This window comes from Glycine soja, chromosome 2, assembly GCF_004193775.1.
Source record: "Glycine soja cultivar W05 chromosome 2, ASM419377v2, whole genome shotgun sequence".
Lineage (NCBI taxonomy): Eukaryota > Viridiplantae > Streptophyta > Magnoliopsida > Fabales > Fabaceae > Glycine > Glycine soja.
The window spans coordinates 40,907,344-40,931,636 of record NC_041003.1 but is presented as its reverse complement, the minus strand read 5'-3'; the positions used below and the strand labels follow the sequence as shown (position 1 = coordinate 40,931,636).

The 24,293-nt window shown below is 32.5% G+C and overlaps 1 protein-coding gene across 1 annotated transcript; it reads left to right on the top strand.

Annotated features, from left to right (window-relative positions):
• The first annotated feature begins 21,657 nt into the window (after positions 1 to 21,657).
• Positions 21,658 to 23,460, top strand: LOC114394244 (CBL-interacting serine/threonine-protein kinase 6-like). The gene has a single exon (XM_028355922.1). The coding sequence runs from the start codon at positions 21,868 to 21,870 to the stop codon at positions 23,158 to 23,160; it is 1,293 nt and encodes a 430-aa protein (XP_028211723.1). The 5' UTR covers positions 21,658 to 21,867; the 3' UTR covers positions 23,161 to 23,460.
• The last annotated feature ends 833 nt before the right edge of the window (positions 23,461 to 24,293 follow it).

Here is a 24,293-nt window from a genome sequence, read left to right as displayed (position 1 = left end):
ATTAGTAACTAGCTCCTAACACTAGGTGTTGTGAAGAGCAATCTTTTTATTTGAGCTCTTTAGGTTGAAGCAAAGACAATGATAAAATATTTTACTGGGCATTAGAATTGCCAAAATGGGTCTGGCCCGATGGGCTGGCCTAGTCAGCCTGCAAATAAGGCCAGGCTGGGCTCAAAAAAAGACAGTCCAATAAAAGTGAGGCTCTTCCGCCAGGCTCGCATATATATGCACCATCATACATATGCATTACACATTCTGAAACAGTTGTGGTCTTTATCCAGTTCACAGTGGCTTGGTGCAATTACAATTAGTTTTTTAAAACCCATATCATTGTTTACATTTGGTAGACTTAATTTAAAATCTGTTTTGTAAATTGCACTTCTATTCAATTCTCGTAAAATTTTGATGATTGTGATAAATAGGAAGTGGATGATTTAAGGCTGCCACTTTTATTCACGTTCTTCTAAATTTGATCGCCAACAGTTGAACAACTACAGTTTAATTTATTTAATAAAAAATTATAAATCCAATTTACCAACTATGCATTAACCGAAACATTTTCTATAGCCGCAGAAAACGCCGACGAAGTCAGGCCGAAGAATTCTTTGCGGCCAGAGAGAGAAATTCAAAACGCTTCTCAGACAAGATAATACTAATACATTTTCCTTTCAAATGTGAAATTAAAACCGAAACATTGATCAAGATATATTGGTAACATGTGTGTGCGTATTATATTTATTGTTAATCTGCAGGATAATTATGAAATTAAAACCGCGTTTATTAAATTCAATCTTGCAAGAATAAATACTAAATTCAAATATTTTATAAAAATGTGTCAACAATCACTTCATTTTATTTATTTTTTTAGATTTAGAATCATTCTTATTTTATTTTTTATTCATTTTTAAATTTGGGTAATTAGGCCGGTGCCCAAAATTGGGCCTAAAAAAATACGGCTTGTAAGAATATGGACAGGGCCTTACCTGATCAGTTTTTGACTCTTTGGGCTGACGGGCCAGATTGGGCGGAAGTGCCAGTTTTGCCAGCTCTTCTACTGGGGGGATTTTTTTTCCTGCACCCAGCATTTTTCCTATACATCCAGCAGTGAGAAGAAAAAATTAAAAATACCCTTACATATAGTCCCATATGATTGACAATCTGTTAGCATGGTATTCTAACCAACTTAGCTAATAGATCAATTATGTTAAAAAAATGATATTCTAACCAACTTAGCTAATAGATCAATTATATTAAAAAAATAATTAATATCATTGTATATAACACTAAAATTTCTAATGTATATTTAATACACATATAAGTTTACATAATTAATTTTGATCTAATAATACATTTTTTTACATATATAAATTTTTATTAAACTTATGATTTTTATTTAAATTTATACATGTAAAAAATACATTAGAAAGTCACCATTTATATATGTATTAATTATTACAAAATTTATTATGTAAACTCATATGTGTATTAAATATATATTAAAAAATTTAGTATTATATATAATGATATTATTTTTTTAATATAATTAATCTATTAGTTCAATGAGTTGGAGCGTTATGATAATAATGTAAAACTCACATGTTCAAGACTACATGATCCCTCTACCTGGCATTGTTACCACAACCACAAGTGTCACAAAACAGAGTCTCTTTTCCGAGAATTACTTGAATCAAATTTCACTTTGGTGGCTTTGATTGAATTTTATCCTACCTTTTCTGCAATAAGGATTAAAATTCGAAAGTAGGATGTATATGTTAGAGAGAAAAATAGAGAAAACTTTAACAAGCTCATAGTTTGTCATCTATGTACATATGATTTATCATGGCTTAAGCCATTGATCTCTTCTATTTTTTCAATTTCAACTGTTATAACTCTATCTTTTAATATAAAGTGATCTTCTTATTTCACCTCAGCCAAATGTAACCCCGACAATAAAAGGGAAAAGAAAATGTTCGGATATATTGAATGGGATTGTGCTCGTAAACTTGACACAGTCTCTTTTTTTTTTTTGTAGAAATATCAAGGCGATGGTCAAGTAAACATGGTTGGATTCTGTGCTTTCCCATAATGTTCCATATTTGCAAAAGAAGCATGCATCTATTTGAGGCCAAAAGCTGAATGAACAATATCCAACCTCCTCTGCCTTACTATATATGCCTATGCCTCACACTCTTACAAGTTCCAGACTCAGTTATAATTTTAAAAAACCGGATTAGACCAATTGGTTTAACTGGTTGAACTCGAAACAGATTAAGGGTCTGTTTGGTCAGGTGTTGCGAATTGATTTTCCGTCAATCAAGAAGCTATCCATTTTAGCTTACATGTTATTGATGAATTTGGCATGATTTCTTTCATTCATAAGGTGTATTCAAACACACTCTAAGTCATTGGTTCAAACAAGCAATAATTGGTTAATCGGGTAAAAACTAGTACCAAACCAGCGTGAACCATATTTTTTTTAAAAAAAATTCTCTTTTTAAATAAATAAAGGCTCGTATGAGATGTACACATGAATTGTTATTATTCAAATATATGCATTTTGAAAATTTTATCTTTTTAAACATTTAACACGATTTTTTATGTTAATTTAAATTTTTTGAACTTCATTTTCTTAAAATTTATATTAATTTATTATATAATATTAAAAATATGTATTTAATTATTAAATGTTCAAGTTTCAACTATAGTTGAACCATTCATTTGGTCTTAAAAACATTGATTTCTGTCCTTTTTTTATAATATTGGATGAACCGGTGCTCTCCATATGCGAAATTCCATGGTACTTTTCATTTAAAAATAAAATCTTGAGACAATATGCATAATTAAACCGGTTGGGGGCATTATCTTTTTCCAGACACTACTTGGCAGACAAAGAATTTTCCCTTTGAAACTAAGATTTATGCATTGAAGAGATAAGCAAAAGCAGGATAAACTTTCCCCTCGATACATGTGCAGTGTGCCTGAACAAATCTACACATGCACATGGGAGATTCTCAGGCTACAGTCCTAACCATTCTTTATATAGAAAAATGAACCTAAACTTTGCATTACAACTCAAATGTACCAATTTTATAAAGGAAGGGTATCCACGGAAAAGGATAGATACCAATGATAGTAAGCATATGGCCAACAGAGTTTAACTACAGAGTTTATGTACACTTATTTGAAGTTTTTATTGTGCTAGAACTTGATGACTCACTCGCTCAACATGCCCACCTGAATATGACAATTAAACCTGGAATCTTACGTCGACATCAATCAATTGATGTCATCTGTCACGTGGAAAGTGCTAATGGTACTTATTATGCGATGTGTTGGGCCAATGTTATGTGGGGGTTAAGAACTCTAATAATTGTAGCTTTAGATGATGAACTTGTGTTTGAGGATTTTGTAATTGTCTTTTTAATGTTGTGTGTAAATTTTGTCAATTTAATAGTAGCGTTGATCGTTTATGCAGTTGAGAAATTGATATTTGAGCTGAGTCTTAAAGTACATTAATAACTATAAACCATGAATGCTGATGATAACTTAAAGCTCTTTAGATGTTAGAATATGAGAAAGTGCCGAAAATGGATCAAGTGTGGGTTGGTTAGGGTAGAACCTAGCTTAGGGTTGAGAGTATAAAATATCTATATTAAATATATTGAAGTATGAATTATGCATATTACCTTGAATAAAATCTAGTTCTAGTCCTTAAGTTTGTGAAGTATCGAATCTACCGATCCCTTTAGTCTCTAATTTTACAAATTAAAATCTTCCCTTTAGTCTCTGGCTTTGTAAGAAATTATCCATTAATTAGTCATTATTTTGTTTTGGTTTTCCACTGTCATTTTGCACAATACAAAATGATTAAAGTAATAAATGACAATTTATAAAGTCCAGGACTTGATGTTGATGAGATTGCAAGCTCAAGAGAACTAACAGTTTGTGAATTTATTAAGTTAAAAGAAAAAGTAGTTCATAAAAAATAGAATAGAGTTTAAATTCAACCATTTTTTATTGAATTGAGTCGACTAGTTTCTTCCTTGTTTGAATTGCAGATATAGAGTTGATCAAGCATAGACCTTTTTCTGAATAAATATTTTAATCATATATACTATTTTGAATCATTTTTCTGAATAATTTTTGTTGTTCACTAATTCATGTATAATACCATATGCCAAACGGTCGTATTCACATGTCCAGTAGTTAGTGTGTGTGTGTGTATGTGTAAACTAAATTTGTATGTATATGTGAGCATGATCTCTTCTCTCCTTTTCAGGTTGGGCCCACTATTTATCTTTGCAAATTATGGTAGGTATCTTTCAAACTTAAATTCGTGGTAGGTACATATGACCAAAATCAAGATGGTGACTGGACTAGGCAATGCATGTGTGGTATCAAATGCCGGGAAAGGACACTCTCAACCACTGATTAGTGATTACTTAAACAAAAGAAAACACCATACTATGAAGAACTATGAAGACAAGCAAGGATGTCACTCAATTTATCATTTCACATGATGGCATCTCGTAGAATATTGGTGCCCACCGCATTTTGGAACTTGAGATCCCATCTAGTGCAAAACAATTATTCGAGAAAATTTTTGTTACTTGCTATTAATTATTGGTATTTATCAGATCTCTGGTCATATAATTACAAGAGAAACGTACCTAGAGCTCTATTGTCTTAGAGATAATTAAAACAAATTAAGCTTCGTGATTTTCTTTGTAGAAACCGTTGGCATGGTTGTTGGGTGTTGGCTGTGGTGGTCCGCAATAGTGATACATATGGTTTGGACTCTTAAAACATCAAACCTATATATCCCAATAGAAATTTGTAAATTAGATGGGAAAAAAGAAAGAAAACAAATGCTACAAGTCATAAACTCGCAGCCAATAAATTAGTTCTAGATGAGAGGAAGTGAGAAAACATTGCAGGGAGGTTGAGAAAAAAATGAGAAAGTGTTTGACGAAAGAAATTTGAACATATGATTGATATGTGACATCCATATAGTTAATCAAACAGCAATGCCAAGCGAAATATATACATCAGTCTTCGTCATTATAATAATAAGTATAAGGACAGAAAATATAAATAAATAATTAAAAAGGCTAAAGTAAGACATTAGAATAAAACAGTAATTATCAGAATATAAAATAATATAAACATATTTAAAATGAAAATATATATCTGAAGAGAAATACAAATATATTTGTTCATCATCTGACATACTACGGCAAATTTACGAAGGAGGGTTGCTTTTGAAAACTATTTACCGAACATGGTTTGTTTTAAAACAATTCACGGGGGGGTCACTTTTGGACGTGGGTGCCGCCATTGACACTGGCAGGAAGCTTGAACCGTCAGTGACAATGGCGGGATAGGGGCTGACTAGGAGAGAGGGGGAGGGGTGCCGCCATTGCTGCTGGCGGGATGGGAGGAGAAGGCTAGTCCCGCCATTGGAGCTGGCGGGATAGGCTTGATGGGACTGAAGCCTGCACCTCCCTGCACCTAGGGTTCACGCTTTAACCCTCCTGCCTGCACCTCCTGCACCTAGGGTTCACGCGTTCCAGGCTTTGCAGTGTTTAGTTTTCAGTTCTGAAAAGCCTACTATATAGCATGTGAATGTTAAAAAATTGCATGTGAACGTTAAAAAATTTTGAACGTTGGGGTTTAAGTTTTCAGCTATAAAAAAAAATGTTGAACTCATTCTTTACGCTTACATTCCTCCTTAGCTTACTTACTGAGTTTGCTTTCTCTTTCTTTCTTCTTGAGTGTGAGAGATTATTGTGCTTTGTGTTGTGCTTGCTGTGCTGTACTCATGGTTCAAATTTCTTTGAAATTTAGTGCTTGTTGTTGTTGCTGTGCTTTCATCCTTCAAGTGCCCTTATCCTTGTCTTGGACATAAATTCCTGGTAAGTATTTTCAAAGTAAATATGTTAATATATATTATAAGTTTAAGTTAGTTAGTATTAGTATTAACAAATATTCTAAGTTAGTTAGTATGTAAATAGTAGGTTAGTTATTATTAACAAAAGTTCTAAGTTTAAATTAGTTCGTATGAGTAGCTATTGTGTTATTATTTTTTACGTATTAATAGATATTCCAATGTTAGGTTAGTTAGTATGAAAATATTATTTGGTTAGGTTAGAATTAAAATTTTATTTAGTTATTGTATATATTGTTAGATATTATTTGGTTTTTGTATATAATATTTTAGTATTAGTAGTAATTACAGCATAGAATATTATTATTAATTTTTTTTTATCAAAGAATGAGAATTTTATTATGAATTCTAGAAATATCTGTAAAATAAAATATATTCTAACTCAAGAAATATAAAGTTTTCTAAAATAATTATTCTTTCTTATCAACTTGTTTCAATTATTTTTCTAAATTTATTTTATTTGTATACTACATATGTTGTATAGAATCTAAATTAATTGTATTCTTAATTATTCGTAGAATTAAAATATATGATGTACTTTTGTAGGGGTTGACAAACTAATTATTTTTATGAGTTTTAAATAAGAAATTATTTTATAACTTAATCTCTCGTAAAAAAAAAATTGTATGAGTAAGTATAATTGATAAGAATATTATATATTTGTTTAGTTAGTATAAAAATATTACGTGTATATATATTTAGTTGTTGTATATATTCTTAAATTTTATATATGTGATATTAGCTTTTGTAGTATTAGGTATATATTTAGACGGATGATAGTTTAGCCTAATAAATATATATACATACATGATACTTTAGGATGACATACCTAATATTAGATTTTTTAGTATTAGGCACAAGTTAATATTAGTTTTAGGTATATATTTATAAATTTTAGACACACGTAAATTTTTAGTTTTTGTAATATTAAATATTTGACACTTAAATAAATAATTGTAATATTAGACACTTGACACACGTAAATTTATCTTTTTAGTATTATAATTTTGTATTTTAAATAAATGAGTTGATAATTTAATATTATTTTAGTTAATTATTTTTTAGTTAGAATGGTATATATATTATTTGTTAGTTTTAATTTGTACGTTAATATTATTTGTTTTATAAAATTTACGTGATTATACATTGTACATTATTATTATTTTTGTATATATATTGTTGAAATGATTTTTTGCATTTCAATATTTGTTTGTATTATAAATAATTTGTTAGTCGATATTTTATTCAATTATTTATTTGTTAATTGTAGAAAAAAAATTACTAATAAATTAAAGTTTTCTTCACATGTATTTTAATTTATGTATAGAATATATTAAAAATTGGCCAGTTTGATTTTTTACAACTTTATTGTTATATATTTAAAGTTTAATAATAAATTAAAGTTTTCTTCACATGTATTATATTTTATTTTGCAGTAGCAATGACATCTTCATCATCATCTTCATCACATATTAACATTAAATCTGGTCCCATCGATACTGATGTATTATGGATGCAACCTAAGCATGTTTCAGAACATGTTTGGAATGGGGAAGAAGAAAGGAAATTACATATCAGACGAGCTGTCCCCACGTATCAAGGGGAAGAACAAATTCCAGAGCAAATTTTTCCTTTTCTTCAATAATCTGGTTTCGGGTGGATTATCAAGATGGGATACTTAAAAATAAATGCCTCACTAATTAGTGCTCTGATAGAAAGATGGAGGCCGGAAACACATACGTTTCATATGAGATGCGGAGAGTGTACTATCACTCTACAAGACGTGTCTGTGTTGTTAGGTATAAGTGTGGATGGTTTACCATTTATCGGTCCAACAAATCTTGATTGGGCTGATTTATGTGAGGAATTATTGGGAGTCAGACCACAAGAAGGTGAAATTAAAGGTAGTGTGGTTAAATTAAGTTGGCTGACTCACCATTTTGATCAAATTAATAATGATGACTACGAAGAACAAGTACGAAGGTTTTCCCGTGCATGGATACTGAGATTTATTGGAGGTGTCTTGTTCGTTGACAAAACCAGTAACAGAGTTTCGCTAAGGTACCTTCAATTTTTACGTGACTTTGAAGAATGTAGCAGATATGCATGGGGAGCTGCCGTACTTGGTTTTCTATACAGAGAGATGTGCAGTGCCATCGATTATAAAACTAAATCAATCGGAGGTATGCGCATCTTACTACAATTGTGGGCATGGGAACGATGTCCAACCTTGGCTCCAAAGAGGACTCCTTCCCAAATAGAAAATATACCACTAGGGCACAGGTTAGTCATTTTTAACAGCGTCTTTCATTTGAATAGAATAAATGGTTTTAGGGTATATTAAATTTTATTCTTTGTAGGTGGCTGTGACGTGGAAACCAACATATCGGCAATGATGATGTGAAAGTTTTTCGTCGCAAGTTGGATATTATGAAACATCATGAGGTAAGAATCATGCTACTGTATTTGTAAAATAAAAAATTATATGTCTTATTTTACTACAATGTTCACAACTATGTTGTTATATGCAGTTTGTGTGGGAGCCTTACCCATCAACCGTTATATCATTGTTGTCTCCCGTTTGTTTAGTTGGAAGTCTCGCGTGGTACGCGGTGGTGCCACTAATTTGTTTCCAAGTTATTGAATGGCACCAACCGGACAGAGTCTTGAGACAATTTGGGATGCAGCAACCAGTTCCAGAGTCTCCTTCACAACCCCTAAACATTCATGGCATAACATTTAAGGGGAAACATGACGAAAATTGGGGGCAATTGTTTGCCCCAATGATTCAGCAGTGGAATAATCGTCATGCATTTAGGGTCGACGCTTATCCCCGACAAGAAGGCCTATTGAGTTTTAACTCAGATTACATGGTCTGGTATAGGCGAAAGACAAAGATGTTTGTTGACCCAGAAAATGCAAAGACGGCTACATTGGTATTTTTTTTAATTTTTTTCAAATTTTAACTTGAACTTTTATTTAATGATGGCCATTAATTTTCTTACCCTTATAATTGCAGGCTAAAGTTGCGGAGACTTTACAATGCATGGTGTCTCCTCAAGGGAGGAATACATGGACAGTTGATGATTTCGTGCCTTATGTGGAAAAAATTACAATTTTATCCGAAGAGCAAGAGAGAGTCACTGAGCCAGTGTCACATGGTCCCGCATCAGAGCGTCAATTTCCCGCACAACAGTTTCACATGCTTCAGTCAAGTATTGAAACTCAGGGGATAGATAGAAGAAGGAACACTATTGAAGCGGAAGAATATTCCCAACAAATGGCGGAGCGTTGCCATGGAATGTATTACACGCCACAAACATTTGCTGAGTATCCGACACAGATGTATCAGTATCCTTTTTAGGGTCATCACACTGATACTTCTGCAAGCCAGCAATCGTTCGGTGGTGTTGCGGAAACACAAGCTCATTTTTCATGGCCCACAATGACCCCTTCACAGCAATATCATGCCCTGTTAGGAACACAATGGAATGTACCGGGACAAATACCTAATACGGGTGACTTATTCGGTGTTGATTTGCGTCACGCATTTTCTGCCGAGGCTGACGAAGAAGAAGCGGGGAGGCATCGGGGCAGAAGAAATCCTGATCGCCAAGCACGAAGATGGGAATGACCATGTGGCACATCCTCACGGCACCACGGACACCAAAATGAATGATTTGCATGTCTCCGTTTATTAAGGCTTTGTTGTATATTTGTAATTTGACATTCATGGCATAATGTATGATATTCAGTTTATTAAGGCTTACTTATGGATAGAATTTAAGTCGTGTACCAAACTATAATAATCAATGAACCCTAAACCAAATAACAAAGGTAGCCAAAAGGAAAAAACTAATGTTTCTAAGTAACGATGAACTCCAACGTGAACTAAACCCTAACCCTAAACCCTAAAATAAAAAAACTAAGCCTAACCCTAAAAAATAAGAACTAAACCCTTACCCTTAAAAAAAAGTAATTTTATTTCAACTTCTAAATGTAATTTTATTTCATTAGAAGTACACATTCAGAAAAAAGTAATTTTATTTCAACTTCTAAATGTAATTTTATTTCCCTAAAAAATAAGAACTAAACCCTAACCCTTCAAATAAAAAACTTAACCCTAACCCCTAAAAAATAAGCACTAAACCCTAAAATAAAAAATAAGAACTAAACCCTAAACCCTAAACCCTAAAATATTAGAGCTAAACCCTAACCCCTAACAAATAAGAAATAACCCCTAACCCCTAAAAAAATAAGAAGTAACCCTAACCCTTCAAATAAAAAAAATTAATCCTAACCCTAAAATAAAAAAAACTTAGCCCTAACACCTAACAAATAAGAAGTGACCCTAACCCCTAAAAAAATAAGAAGTAACCCTAACCCTTCAAATAAAAAAAATTAACCCTACCCCTAAAATAAAAAAAACTTAGCCCTAACCCCTAACAAATAAGAAGTAACCCTTAACCCCTAAAAAAATAAGAAGTAACCATACCCCTTCAAATTAAAAAAATTAACCTTAACCCTAAAATAAAAAAAACTTAGCCCTAACACCTAACAAATAAGAAGTGACCCCTAACCCCTAAAAAAAATAAGAAGTAACCCTAACTCTTCAAATAAAAAAATTAACCCTACCCCTAAAATAAAAAAAACTTAGCCCTAACACCTAACAAATAAGAAGTGACCCCTAACCCCTAAAAAATAAGAAGTAACCCTAACCCTTCAAATAAAAAAAATTAACCATAACCCTAAAATAAAAAAACTTAGCCCTAACACCTAACAAATAAGAAGTAACCCCTAACCCCTAAAAAAATAAGAAGTAACCATACCCCTTCAAATTAAAAAAATTAACCCTAACCCTAAAATAAAAAAAACTTAGCCCTAACCCCTAACAAATAAGAACTAACCCCTAACCCCTAAAAAAATAAGAACTAACCCTAACCCTTCAAATAAAAAAACTTAGCCCTAATCCCATAGTTCTAAACACTAAAACCTAAGGCTTAGACCCTAAACACTAAACCAAAATACTTAGACACTAAACCATAATGACTAAGTCCATAGTTTGTCATTGTAGATAGTTAAAAAAACTAAGGTAAACAAAATACTTAGACACTAACGTTTCTAACTAACGATCAACACCAATGTCACTCAACCTCGATTGATCCACTCCATTTATTTCAACTTCTAAATGTAATTTTATTTCATTAGAAGCACACATTCAACAAAAAGTAACTGACGATTTCATTGAAGACCAACAAGTAAATACATTGAACAAAACCTAAAGCAATACAAGTCAGTCATGTAACATACATAAATCAATTAAATGAATTACTCCCACGGTCAGATTGCATTGGACATCGGCGCCTATTGTGCCCTTCAGCTTCACATCTACTACATTTTTGTCGGTGGTCAGATGGTTCGACCCAATCCATCTCATTCCTTATCCTTGTTGATTTTGGTCGACCTTTCGCACGAATTGTAGTTGGGTCAGGGATTAGTGTCCATGCCTCATCAGAAGGAGGAATTGCCGCTTCATTCCCAAGAGGCCACCACTGTGCGGAGTATGCTTTTAAGATGTGCTCATTGGTGTAAACAACATCTATATATTGGTAGTAGTTCATGCTCACGTAACCACAAGCTGCAATAATGTGTGAACATGGATAGTGAAGCGCAGAATACCTTCCGCATTGACAATAATGGCCATTCAAGTTAACTGCCCATTTTTGTCCGCCACATTGCGTTATAGGATTGAAGGTCTCCTCTACTTCAAACCTTGTCGAGTGGATATCGTACACGCGAACGATGTGCGAACAAGCTTATTCTTGATTTTTCCTAAGTTCTATAACAAGCTTAGAACAATAAACTTGGCCTTCTCTTAATTGTCTTTGGGCTTGGTGACCACGATCAACAAAGTACTTTCGACACCTACTATATGTTGACTTGACCAACGCTGTTATTGGAATGCTGCGACAATCTTTCAACACCTTATTCACACATTCTGATAGGTTGGTTGTCATGTGACCATATCGTCATCCAGATGTATCGTAAGCCATGCTCCATTTTTCCTTTGAAATGCGATCAATCCATCTTGCTATGGCTGGACTCAGTTGACGAAATATTTCTAATTTTTGATCAAACACATGCTTGCAAGAAGTGTACGCTGCATCAAATTTGTTATCATCAAAATTTGTACGTAGACATCAAACTCAAATTAAATTAATGTATAAAATAAACCTTACCCAATTTCTTGAACATCTCTTTTTGTTTCGCGTTGTTGAATTTGCGATTGAAATTGCTGGCTATGTGTCGGACGCAGTACACATGATAACCGTGGGGAGGTTGCCAACCAAGATGTTCGTTAGCGACAGCAGACTTTATACTCGCGTGACAATCAGATATTAGACAAATTCCATTCTTATTTGTGACGTGTTCACGCAAGTCGGCCAAAAACCATGATCATGTTGTTAGCGTCTTGCCTTCGACCACGGCGAATGCTAGAGGAAGAACACCACCATTTCCATCTTGCGATGTGGCCATTAACAGGGTCCCACGGTATTTGCCGTATAAATGTGTGCCGTCAACTTGTATGATTGGCTTACAGTACTTAAAAGCCTCTTTGCATTGACCAAATGTCCAAAATACTCGATGAAATTGACGATGTTCGCGACTTGCCCTATTACCAACAATAAAATCGTCATGTAGTATTTGAAAGTAAGAGCCAGGAGAATGATTTTGCATATGTGTTAACCATGACGAGAGTTTCGCATACGACTCTTCCTAATCGCCATATTCAATTGCAATCGCCTTTTGTTTGGCCATCCATGCTTTTCTGTATGAAACCTTATAGGAAAATTCACTATTTATCCTTTCTTGAATCAAAGAAATTTTTATTGATGGATCTTCTCTGATCATGCCTGTAATTCAAATAATAAAATAAAATTACAAATTAAAATAACAAATAACACAAAAGTAGGATAAGATGAACATAAAAAACGTACCTACTACGCAAGTCGCAATTAAATTTGAATCAAGCTTCTCATGGTCTTGTGTCATAGTCATATTTAGACATGTGTGCGGTCCACCCCATTGTGTCACTTTCCATGCATCAGTTTTTTTGGATAAAATTGCCCTCATATAAAAAGGGCAAGGAGACTCTTCGGTGTTGTTGGGGCAACAAACGATATATTTGTGTGATTTCGTTTCAACAACCTTAAAAGTTTGATGCACTTTCATCACATATTGTTTCAGTGCATTTTTGACCGCATCTTTACTGTCAAAATCCATGCCAACATATAATTCTTGTCCAACATTAAAATTCGTTGGCATGTCCAGACCACAAATGTCCTCCTCGTCCGGATGACTCCAATTGATATTATTATAATGCATAGCATCATTCCAAAATGGATTTTGAATTTGTGGTACACCTAATAATTTTAAAAAAAATCATGTCAACAAACTACTCCTATTTAGTTACCATTAAATACAATTCTCATAAAAAGATAGATGTATTCAACTAATTTTGTATTTCACAAACATTTACCTTCGGTTGGGTGAACAATTGAAACTGGTTCAACGATGTCAGTGACTTCATCGTCTGTATCAGATATTCCATCATCACTATCATCTTCATTGAAAGACTCTTCAACGTATGAGTTAGATGCAAGATAATCATCATCATCATCATCTTCATCATCATGTAAATTGCTTATATTTCTTGGCAGTTCCGACTCATGATGAGATACATTACGTCCACATGACGTAACAGAATTTGCAGCATGAAACATCGAACCACCAGCAACATCTTTTTCTACGTACAATTCTAGAATTGACATTTGCTGTTGTTGTTGAAAACTTTCGATCATAGTTTCAACATCTTCGTCATCACAAATTTGCAACGCAACATATTTTCCTGAAACTAAAAATCTACAACTTATAGTAGAAATAATTTCATTATTTTCTAATTTTACCTTATCTCCAATTTTTTTTTCAAACCATTGAAACTAATTCCGCGTTTAATCTGAATGGCCTTTTTACTGCCTTCAAATATTACACCATCATTATCTTCATATACTCTTCCGTTGAAATACAACATTGTAATAATTGAATTCATGATATACCTACATCATCAAAATTAAAAATAATTAATCATAACAATAGTAGTTTTAAAATAAATTATTACTCATACTAATTTTATAATAAAAATTCTAATTACAAAAATTAATTCACTTAAACTTTACCTTCAAATTTTAGTCTAACAAATAAAATCATTACTTCAAATAAAATTAATTCATATACGCTCCCTCAATTCAAAAAAATTCCAGACAGACACAAAATGGAAGGGTTATAAATGAAAGGATTACACTTAAAAAAATTTCAGACGGAACATGCCCAACACGTCTAAGCGCCCCAATATTTGTATCTTCCAAGCCGTTTTTCAGTACTAATTAACGAGAACAACTTACTTAACTCAAATGAGATATATTCGGTAATGAAGGATATATCATATATATACATATGAGAAAATTAGTAGGAAAGTATACTGTCTATATATAGGAGTGGAGGAGAGACAAATAAGGCGTAATTGTGAACCATTTCCACTGAATAGTCTCAATGGTTAATTAATTAAACTAGATGCACGTATATGTAAGGCAAAAAATACTCGGTCAACAACTAATTTGAAACTTAGTGAGACAAGGAGATAAAAGAAATATATACAATTCAAGTATAATAACTAATATGATATATGTGATAAAAACAAAGAGATACAAAATTAGTGAGTGTTAAAGAATTAATTCAACTATATTTTTTAATTTTCTGCACTAGTGATTGCTTGGAGAGATAAAATATTCACCTATTATTTTTCAAAAATTAGAGAAGTATTACACCTGATCTAGTATAAAATAATCTACAAATCCAAGTAAACTTCTTTTAACATTATTAAAAATCAATAAATTACTAATAAATATAGTAACGAAAAATTGTTATTCCCATGCTAGTTTTTATGTTAGTAAATTTAAATGACAGGACTTTTAAAATTGGTAATATTTTTCTTATTGTTTTTATAATTAAAATTACAATTTCTTTTTGTTAACTTATACTAAATTTTATTACAAGTAAAATGAAACTTCGTACTCAGAACAAACCACAAAATACTTAACAAATAGCATGTAATTATTTTTTGTCTTAAATTAAATTATATGTCAAATAATACTTCAAACGCAAAAACCATTAACAAAAAGGCTTACAAATAATTACTACTAATAATTTTTAAATTTAAAATGTAATTTACAAAATTAATACACTTAAATATGAGCTTCAAATTTCATTCTAACCATAATATTTGTTACTTCAAAATAAAAAATTTGTACATAATAAATAAACAAAATGAAAGAAAACTTTATTTAAATAAATATAAAACATCCTTACTGTATAATCAAAGTTGAAAGAAACTCTTTCTTCCTCTTTCACAATACTCTCTTCAGTCTCAAATTCTAAATGCTGAGTGTGGTGATTGCAAGTTTGCTCTATTTAAAGAAAGCAAAAAGTTATCTACAACGTAAATTTACACACCATTATTAAACTAAGTCTGTATGGAAGTCACCTCCTAGCTGTGTCATTTCTAAATTCCTATCCCAATATAGTGCCCTACTCTCCTCTAAAACTACAACTGGGTGCATGTGAAGTACTTCAACCCTAGCATCAAATTTTTTTTTCAGAGATAGCATGTGAACCTAGGTGCAGGCTTCACTCATCACGGTTCGTCCCATGCTTCAGTCCCATCAGGCTGCATCAACTGCATCAAAAAACAGTGCCATAGCCTTTCCCGCCAGCTCCAATGGTGGGACTGGCCACGTAGGCATGTCCCGCCAGGAGGAATGGCGGCATGCACTTCTCCCCTGTCCCGCAAATGGCAATAGCGACACCTTTCTCCCCTGTCCCGCAAATGGCAATAGCGGCACCCCCTATCCCGCCATTACCACTGGCGGTTCAAGCTTCCCGCCAGTGTCAATGGCGGCACCCACGTCCAAAAGTGACCCCCCCGTGAATTGTTTTAAAACAAACCCTGTTCGATAAATAGTTTTCAAAAGCAACCCTCCTTCGTAAATTTGCCGACATACTACTTTTTCACCTGGTCTAACTCATTTGATTAGTTATAATAAATTTTATAATATTTTCTACTTTTATGAATAAAAAAAATACTTCTCCACCTTTAACCACCGTCAATCTGAGTGTTTACAAGGTGCAACGAAACTAACAACCCAAATTACAAGAAACTAAGCTGACAAGTCTCATGGTAATGAATCCATTTCTTCAATTTAAAGTTGAACAAAATTAATTTCCAACTCTATTTATTAGTGCCTTTCTTTCTGAGTAATAAAGAAGAAACCGATGGTTGAGATTTGACTGTCTGAGCGGTGGCTGAGTATTTCCTGATGGGAGAACATTATAATAAAAACGTCACAACACTTTACGTACGATTAATCTGAATTTAAAGCAAAAGCAATTTACCAATAATAGATTGAAAAATTAGTGAGTAGAACATAGGTAAAAGTAGCAGCAAAAACAACTTATCAATAATAGGTTGGAAAATAGTGAAACAGAAATAGGTCAAGATAACATCATAAATACAATTTGAGCATTTTAAAAAAATGAAATTATCATTCTATTGTTTAGAGATATATTACAGTTGTTAACATCAAATGACGATCTATATATGTTTTTTTTAAAAAAAATAAATACATTTTTTAACACAAATAAATAAATATTAATTTTTTTATGAAAAATAATATAATAAATATTTAGATTACTTTTTCAAATTTCTTAAAAAATAATTTTTATAACATAATTTTTTCAAATAAAAACAAATAATTTGTTACTAAAACGTAATGGAAAGAAAAAATTTAATTAGTATATAAATGTTTTACATATAATTTATTAAATTCTTTCTTTCTCATTTTTTTCATGCATTAAAACAATTAATTTTTCTTATTTTATTTTTATCATTTATAGTTTTTTCAGGCATTGGTTATGTATTCTTTTCATTCTTTTTTTTATATATATTTATTTCTCTCTTAATCTAAACAAAACACAAGGACAGGATAACAAGACCCTCGAGTCTCGACCACGGGGGATCACACAATCAACCTTCGATATCCACCATAAACACAACCAATGCCAGAATACATAAGTGTGGGGAAAAGATCTTCGGAGTATAGTTATATATGCCTGATCTATATTGAATTTAAATTTAAATAGATGTCACAAAAGGACGAAACAAAGACCAGCAAAAACTCTAGTTGGGTCAATGTCGAAGTAACCATGTATAATGTACAGTACTATTTTATTAATTATTAGTATTATCATCCTTTATTCAACTTACAAAAGTTTGCAGCAAAAAAAGCTTAAAATTCGATCCACTTAAAGAATAAAATAAAACATTTGCATCTATAATTAAATGCAGAGTCTTGAACCAATTTTAAAACGTGATTGCAATCTCAGCTCATGCATGTAATAACATTATTTATTGCTTAATTACTAATCCGCGATGTATGGATCGGTACTAGCAGTCTTACGAATTGATTAGTGACTCAAACATTTTCTTATGTGCATCTACTCAATTAGAAGTAATTTGAATTTTCAAACCTGTTAGTTACAAGGTACTGAATCGAATAGAATTATAATACTGTAATAATACATATGAGAAAAAACGAAAAAGATAGTTGTAACTTGTATCTGAAAGGAACCTACACAAACGCCATAAAAAAGTCCTTCTCAATAACTTTAAAAAACAAGTTTTGTTTTTTGTTTTTGGACCACTGCTATTAGTGAGTGTTTAGATCTGCTTCAAGTTGTTCAAATCACGTTAAATTGTTACAAAAAAAAAAACATGGAAGCTACTTGTAATTGCTTCCATTTTGATGCAATTTTGAGTTCGAGAACACAGTACCAAACATTGCTGTTAAACTACGGATGACATGTTCCGAGACAATAAATATTATTAAGATAAATAACTAATTTTGATTCCTATCAAATAAGAGAATTTGAAATTCAGTCTTTAAACATTTTTGTTTTGATTTATTCCTTTAAGATTTATTTTAGTAAACAACAATATTAAATTATGACAAAAGAGCATTATGGACAACCATTAACTTGTCATGTTAAGACATTCATGTGTAATTATTTTTTAATAAACTACTAAGCTGTATTTTTAAATTTTCATATGCTTAGAATAGTTGATTAGAAATTTAAATACACAGTTCACAACAAAATTATATGTAATTATTCTTTTAGATGTATTGATAACGTGACAAGTTAATGGATTATCAATGTTGTTTGTGTGTTATATGTAAGCATTATTATTTAACCATAGAAAATATCTAAAACCAAAAAATTTAAATATTGAAAAATTTGTATTTTTTATCCTTTATTTTGTCTCCAATTTTAGATTTTGTCTTCCGGCAAAATTATTTACGAATTTTGTCCTGATATTTAATCAAACTACAATGTTGGTCCCCTAATCCACAATTGAACGTTGACTGTTACAAAAGAATATTAACTGACAAGTGTATCATGGTCTTGTTAGATGATGACTGTCACGTGTCATGTTCTCATTGGATGTCAACTCCATGGAAAATGCATTGTTGTTTTCATTGACCAATCAGAACATGACAAGTGATCGCCAATATTACTTTATCACAGTCAACGTCCAATTATAGGCTGGAGGACCAACATTACGTGATTTGATTAAATAAGAAGATAAGATTTATGAATAATTTTACCGGGAGAAAAAATCCGAAATTAAAGATAAAATGGAAGATCAAATTTACAATTTTGTCTTAAATATTTAAATGGACTAAACAATTATTTAAACCTCTTTGTAATTGTACTTTTACACGTGCAATTATATTATTTTACTTAAAAATAAAGTAAATTATACTACTTTTCTTCCCTAATAAATGTGAATATTATGCTAATCTCCAACACCAAAAAAAAAAACACTAATCTTCTCTCCAATATCCAAATATACAGTAGTTCATTTGGCTTCATCCACCCACCAGCCCCTGCACACACCCGGAGGGGTAATGTTGCATGCATGATGGTCATCTGGGCATATGTCTCATCCTCTTAACGAATAAATTCTTACTGTATAAATCGGTGCCTACGCTCCATAATTTTTTTTTAAAAAAAAACAGTAAAAAGTAACAAATTTGAGTAGACCAATGAGACCATGAAACTATGTTTGCTTAGAGATTTGTTTACTTCTTTATTAAAAACTGAAAAAGATGTTCATTTTCAACATAAATGAATTTAAACAGCATTCGATCTACAAAAATTGATCTTCCTTGTTGTTTTTACGCCATTTGTGTGCATCAAGTTAATGAAATATTAATATCCTATCATTCTAATAATAGTTATTTGCCTGCCGGTGTCTTATTAAAAAAACAATATAAAAATAATGATCATGCAAAGAAAATAATGCATCTTGTCCTGAAATTTGAATCATAAAGCCACTTGCAAACTTACGCCAAACTTGCATGTTCTTTGTTTTCTATTTCTTAGCTTTAAGTGTATGTTTGGATGAATGTTAAATTAATTTTAAAGTGATTTGATTTATGTTTGATACGAATAAAAAACAAATAGATATGTTAAAGAAGTTGTAAATTTTTAAAAGAAAGTCATATAAATTGAACCAATGATATATAAATATATTGTCGTGTTATCTAAATTAATTAATTATAGTTAATAGGCACATGTATACAATAATTTAGTGCAATTATTTAATTAACACATATTAATTTATTGCAAAATGATAGTTTTTTTTCCCAGTGTCATGCAAAATGATAGTTTGATACTACTGACAAAAGGTCTCTATTATCACTCCTCGTTATTTATTTATTTATTTATTTATTTATTTATTATTATTATTATTTCCAATTAATTTATCAAAATAAGTAAAGTACCAATTATATATCTGTGTGTGTGTCTAGTCTGTACGGGTGGGTGGGTGTTATACATGAAGCAATATAAAACTTACTGTTACTTATATTTATAAATTAATTGAGGAATAATAATATTGTTTTCTTTCTATATCTTTTGTTGACCAAATTGTACAGGTACAGATACAGTGAAAAAAAAAACGGGACATTAAAATGTTAATAAATAAAAAGGAATCTTACTTAAACTATATATATATATATGTATGTATATGTAAATATATACCAAAAAAATTAATTTATATATCCTGTGGTTATTTTCGGCCAATGTTAAAGTATAAGCACGAAAACATAAAACTAAAATTGAGTTATAACATGTTTAACATTTTTTAGTATACAAAATATATTATATCATTAAATAAAAATAAAATTATTTATATTTGTTTATATTTGAATCCAACATATAAAATAATTTTTTATTTATATGAGTTTAGAGGAAATACTACTCTTAATATAAATAATATTTTTTAAAAATAAATATAAAATAGTATTGTGTGACCTCTTAATACACTCTTTATATCTTTAATTATTATACTTTTTTCTCATTTATTATACAATAACAATTACTCCCATTAAAGATTCTTCATAAAAAAAATTAATGCTGGGTTGATTTTCTAAAATATCAATTAATTTAGAATATTTTTTCAATCATATAAAAAGTGAAACAGATAAAAGAATACTAGTATGTACTTTAAGACTTAAAAATATGATTGTATTAAAATTTAATAAAGTAGTTTATTATTTAATGATTTTATTTGACTCAAATCTATATTAAGGTCGGTCAGTCATTTTGACTGCTAAAACATAAATATGCTAAATCAGTTTTCTTAATTGTGCATAAAAATATGTCAAATAATAACTGAATATGAATTCTTTTAAGATTTCTATAAAAAGAATAACAATTATTTTTAAGATATAGAGATGGTAGATATGAATATTGTCTCTTTTAACACTTACTTTGATTAATTGTTTTTCTATGGTGTTGGTGTAATGACCAAATGTTAATTTAACTCATTTGTTTTGTACGTAGAAATAATAATTTCCTGAGACGCGGGGACCAAAATCATATATATATATATATATATATATTGATTGTTATGGATGAAGATGATGATATTCGTAATCGTGAGGTCAATAAAATAAAAAACTGACCATCGAAGTCCTAACTGGTTCATTACAGCCACACAGCCAGAGGCAGGGCCCACCCTACATGCCCCACTCATCCTCCACGCGCCATACCATAATTGGAGGACCCTACCCCACAAGCATTGGTGTCGCATGCATGATGCAATTAAGGAGTATGCTTTAATATCAGGAAAATTAATAATTAAATTGACATTTGAAAAATATACATCAAACAAATTTTTTTTTAAAATCAAATGAAAACAATCTCTCAACTTTGCCTCTATTTATGTCTGTATACACACTATTTGTGTTGCATGTAATTAAGGTATTAATTTAATTTAGATACATTGATTCATAATCATTAAAGAAATAATTTATTTTCATTTCTTGTTTAGAGAATAAAAACAGAAGACAAACTGAACCGATAAGTGTAGATAGGATGGATCCAATCCAACGGGCATGGTTGGATGTGCAGAACCGAGTCGGCGATTAGAAAAAGACGAGTCCGTGATGGAGGCTGAAGATGGTCCATACACGTGTCGATCTGATCCACCGTTGATTAACGAAATCCGCTCTATAAAAGAAGGAAACCTTGGGCCATTAAGCTTGCTGGAAAAGAAAGGCAAGTGGCGAGTGAGGAATGCAGAGAAATGAGAATTCGTCATTGGCTGAGTCCTTCTGAGGCAGGTGGCCCTGCCAAACGCAGAAGCTCCGGCAGAAATTGCCACCGCAAACACGTCGAAGACGGGTAGTAATAGCACTCGGTTTCATTCTCCCACATTCCCAATTCTGAGCGTTAAGATGAGTGAGAAAGAGAAAGGCAATAATAGTGAGGGACAGTCGACGTTGCTGCACGGCAAGTACGAGCTTGGTCGTGTGCTGGGGCACGGAACGTTCGCCAAGGTGTACCACGCGCGGAACCTGAATACAGGGCAGCACGTGGCCATGAAGGTGGTGGGAAAAGAAAAGGTGATAAAGGTCGGAATGATGGAGCAGGTGAAGAGGGAGATCTCGGTGATGAAGATGGTGAAGCACCAAAACATCGTCGAACTCCACGAAGTCATGGCCAGCAAGTCCAAGATCTATATTGCCATGGAACTCGTCCGCGGCGGAGAGCTCTTCAACAAGGTCTCTAAAGGCCGCTTAAAGGAGGACGTGGCAAGACTCTACTTCCAGCAGTTAATCTCCGCCGTCGACTTCTGCCACAGCCGCGGCGTCTACCACCGCGACCTCAAGCCGGAAAACCTCCTCCTGGACGAACACGGCAACCTCAAAGTCTCCGACTTCGGACTCACCGCTTTCTCCGAACACCTCAAGGAGGACGGGCTGTTACACACCACGTGCGGCACGCCTGCGTACGTGTCGCCTGAAGTGATAGCGAAAAAAGGCTATGACGGTGCCAAGGCTGATATATGGTCATGTGGTGTAATCCTCTACGTTCTCCTCGCAGGCTTTTTACCCTTTCAGGATGATAATTTGGTTGCCATGTATAAAAAAATTTACAGAGGGGACTTCAAGTGTCCACCCTGGTTCTCTCTTGATGCCAGGAAGCTTGTCACCAAGCTTCTCGACCCGAATCCCAATACAAGGATTAGTATTTCCAAAGTGATGGAGTCTTCTTGGTTTAAGAAACCGGTGCCGAGGAAGCTTGCTGCCGAAAAGGTGGATTTGGAGGAGGAGAAGATTGAGAGCCAGCTGGAGACCATCAATGCTTTCCACATAATTTCCTTGTCGGAGGGGTTCAATTTGTCGCCCTTGTTCGAGGACAAGAGGAGGGAGGAGATGAGGTTCGCCACCGCGGGGACGCCCAGCACCGTCATTTCGCGGCTGGAGGAGGTGGCCAAGGCCGGGAAGTTCGACGTCAGGAGTAGCGAGACCAAGGTGAGGCTTCAGGGTCAGGAGCGTGGGAGGAAGGGGAAGCTGGCGATTGCCGCGGATATCTACGCCGTGACGCCGTCGTTTATGGTGGTGGAGGTCAAGAAGGACAATGGGGATACCTTGGAGTATAACCAGTTCTGCAGCAAACAGCTTCGCCCTGCGCTTAAGGATATCTTCTGGAATTCCTCCCAGAATTCCGCACCTGCTAGTGCTTGAATGATGTCTGATTCTCGTTTTTGTTCAGGAACTTTGAGTTGTTGATAAGATCTTTCTCTCTGTCGCCCAGAATTGTGATTGAGGATATAAAAAGAGAATCAACAACGGATGATTCGATATGCATGAAGGTTAATTGATTCTCTCATGTTTGTGTTTCAATTTGTTGAAAGTTACTTTCACCTTTTTCTTTTCTTTCATTGCTGCCTTTGCTCTTTATTTTGTTCCTTCTGTAGATTATTATGTCCTTGAGCCTTCACGAGTCACGCCTGTGCCTAATACAAAGAATAGGAATTCGACTTTTTTGTGGCGTTTCGTTCTTGTTGAGAAACTCGTGTATGTGATTGAGGAATTGCTTCTTTGGTTGCATCACTATCCCACCCCTTGAAGAATTGCTCGCGCGAAAAAACCTTCAAAATAAACTTTAAAGGATAAATCATCTTTTAATCCTTCATAATATAAACAGCTATCAAAATAAGAAAATACAAAATAAGTCCTCTTGCTATCTGCTTCAGAAAAAAAAAAAAAGTCCTCATGCTATCAAATAAATCTTTAATCTTAATTATGTATTATCATTTTAGTCCTTAATAATATGTTAATGTTATTATTTAAGTTACAGCTTTTTTTTTATTTTTAATTTTAGACTAAAGTGAGCGTTAGATTGCACTTTCAAGAATATTTGTTGAATTTTATTAGTTTTAGGGACTAAAATAATAGTGTCTCAATATTTTGAAGATGAAATTGATTATTTATTCAAATTAACTATTTACTAAAACGATAGTGTTTCAAATGGGAAGTTTCTTGTAAATGTTGAAAAAACAAGCGATTGTGTTTAATTTGAAAAAACTTTAGAAGGTATCAGTATAATTTATTCTTATTTGTTAATTACATGGAACTTATCTAACTACTATTATGAAAAATTATCCGTGTGAGTCACTTGTGTGAATCTGTAGTAAGACTGTTGTAAGGGTGAAACTTAGAGAGATTTATGAAAGAATGTTCGGATTGAGTGAACATATAAAGGTGAGAATATTGGTCAAATTATTAACCAGGTTAAAAATATTGTGTTCAAAACTAGTAGAAGTAAAAATACTCAATCCAAACCTGCAAAGGTAACAATGTTAGATTTAGGAACT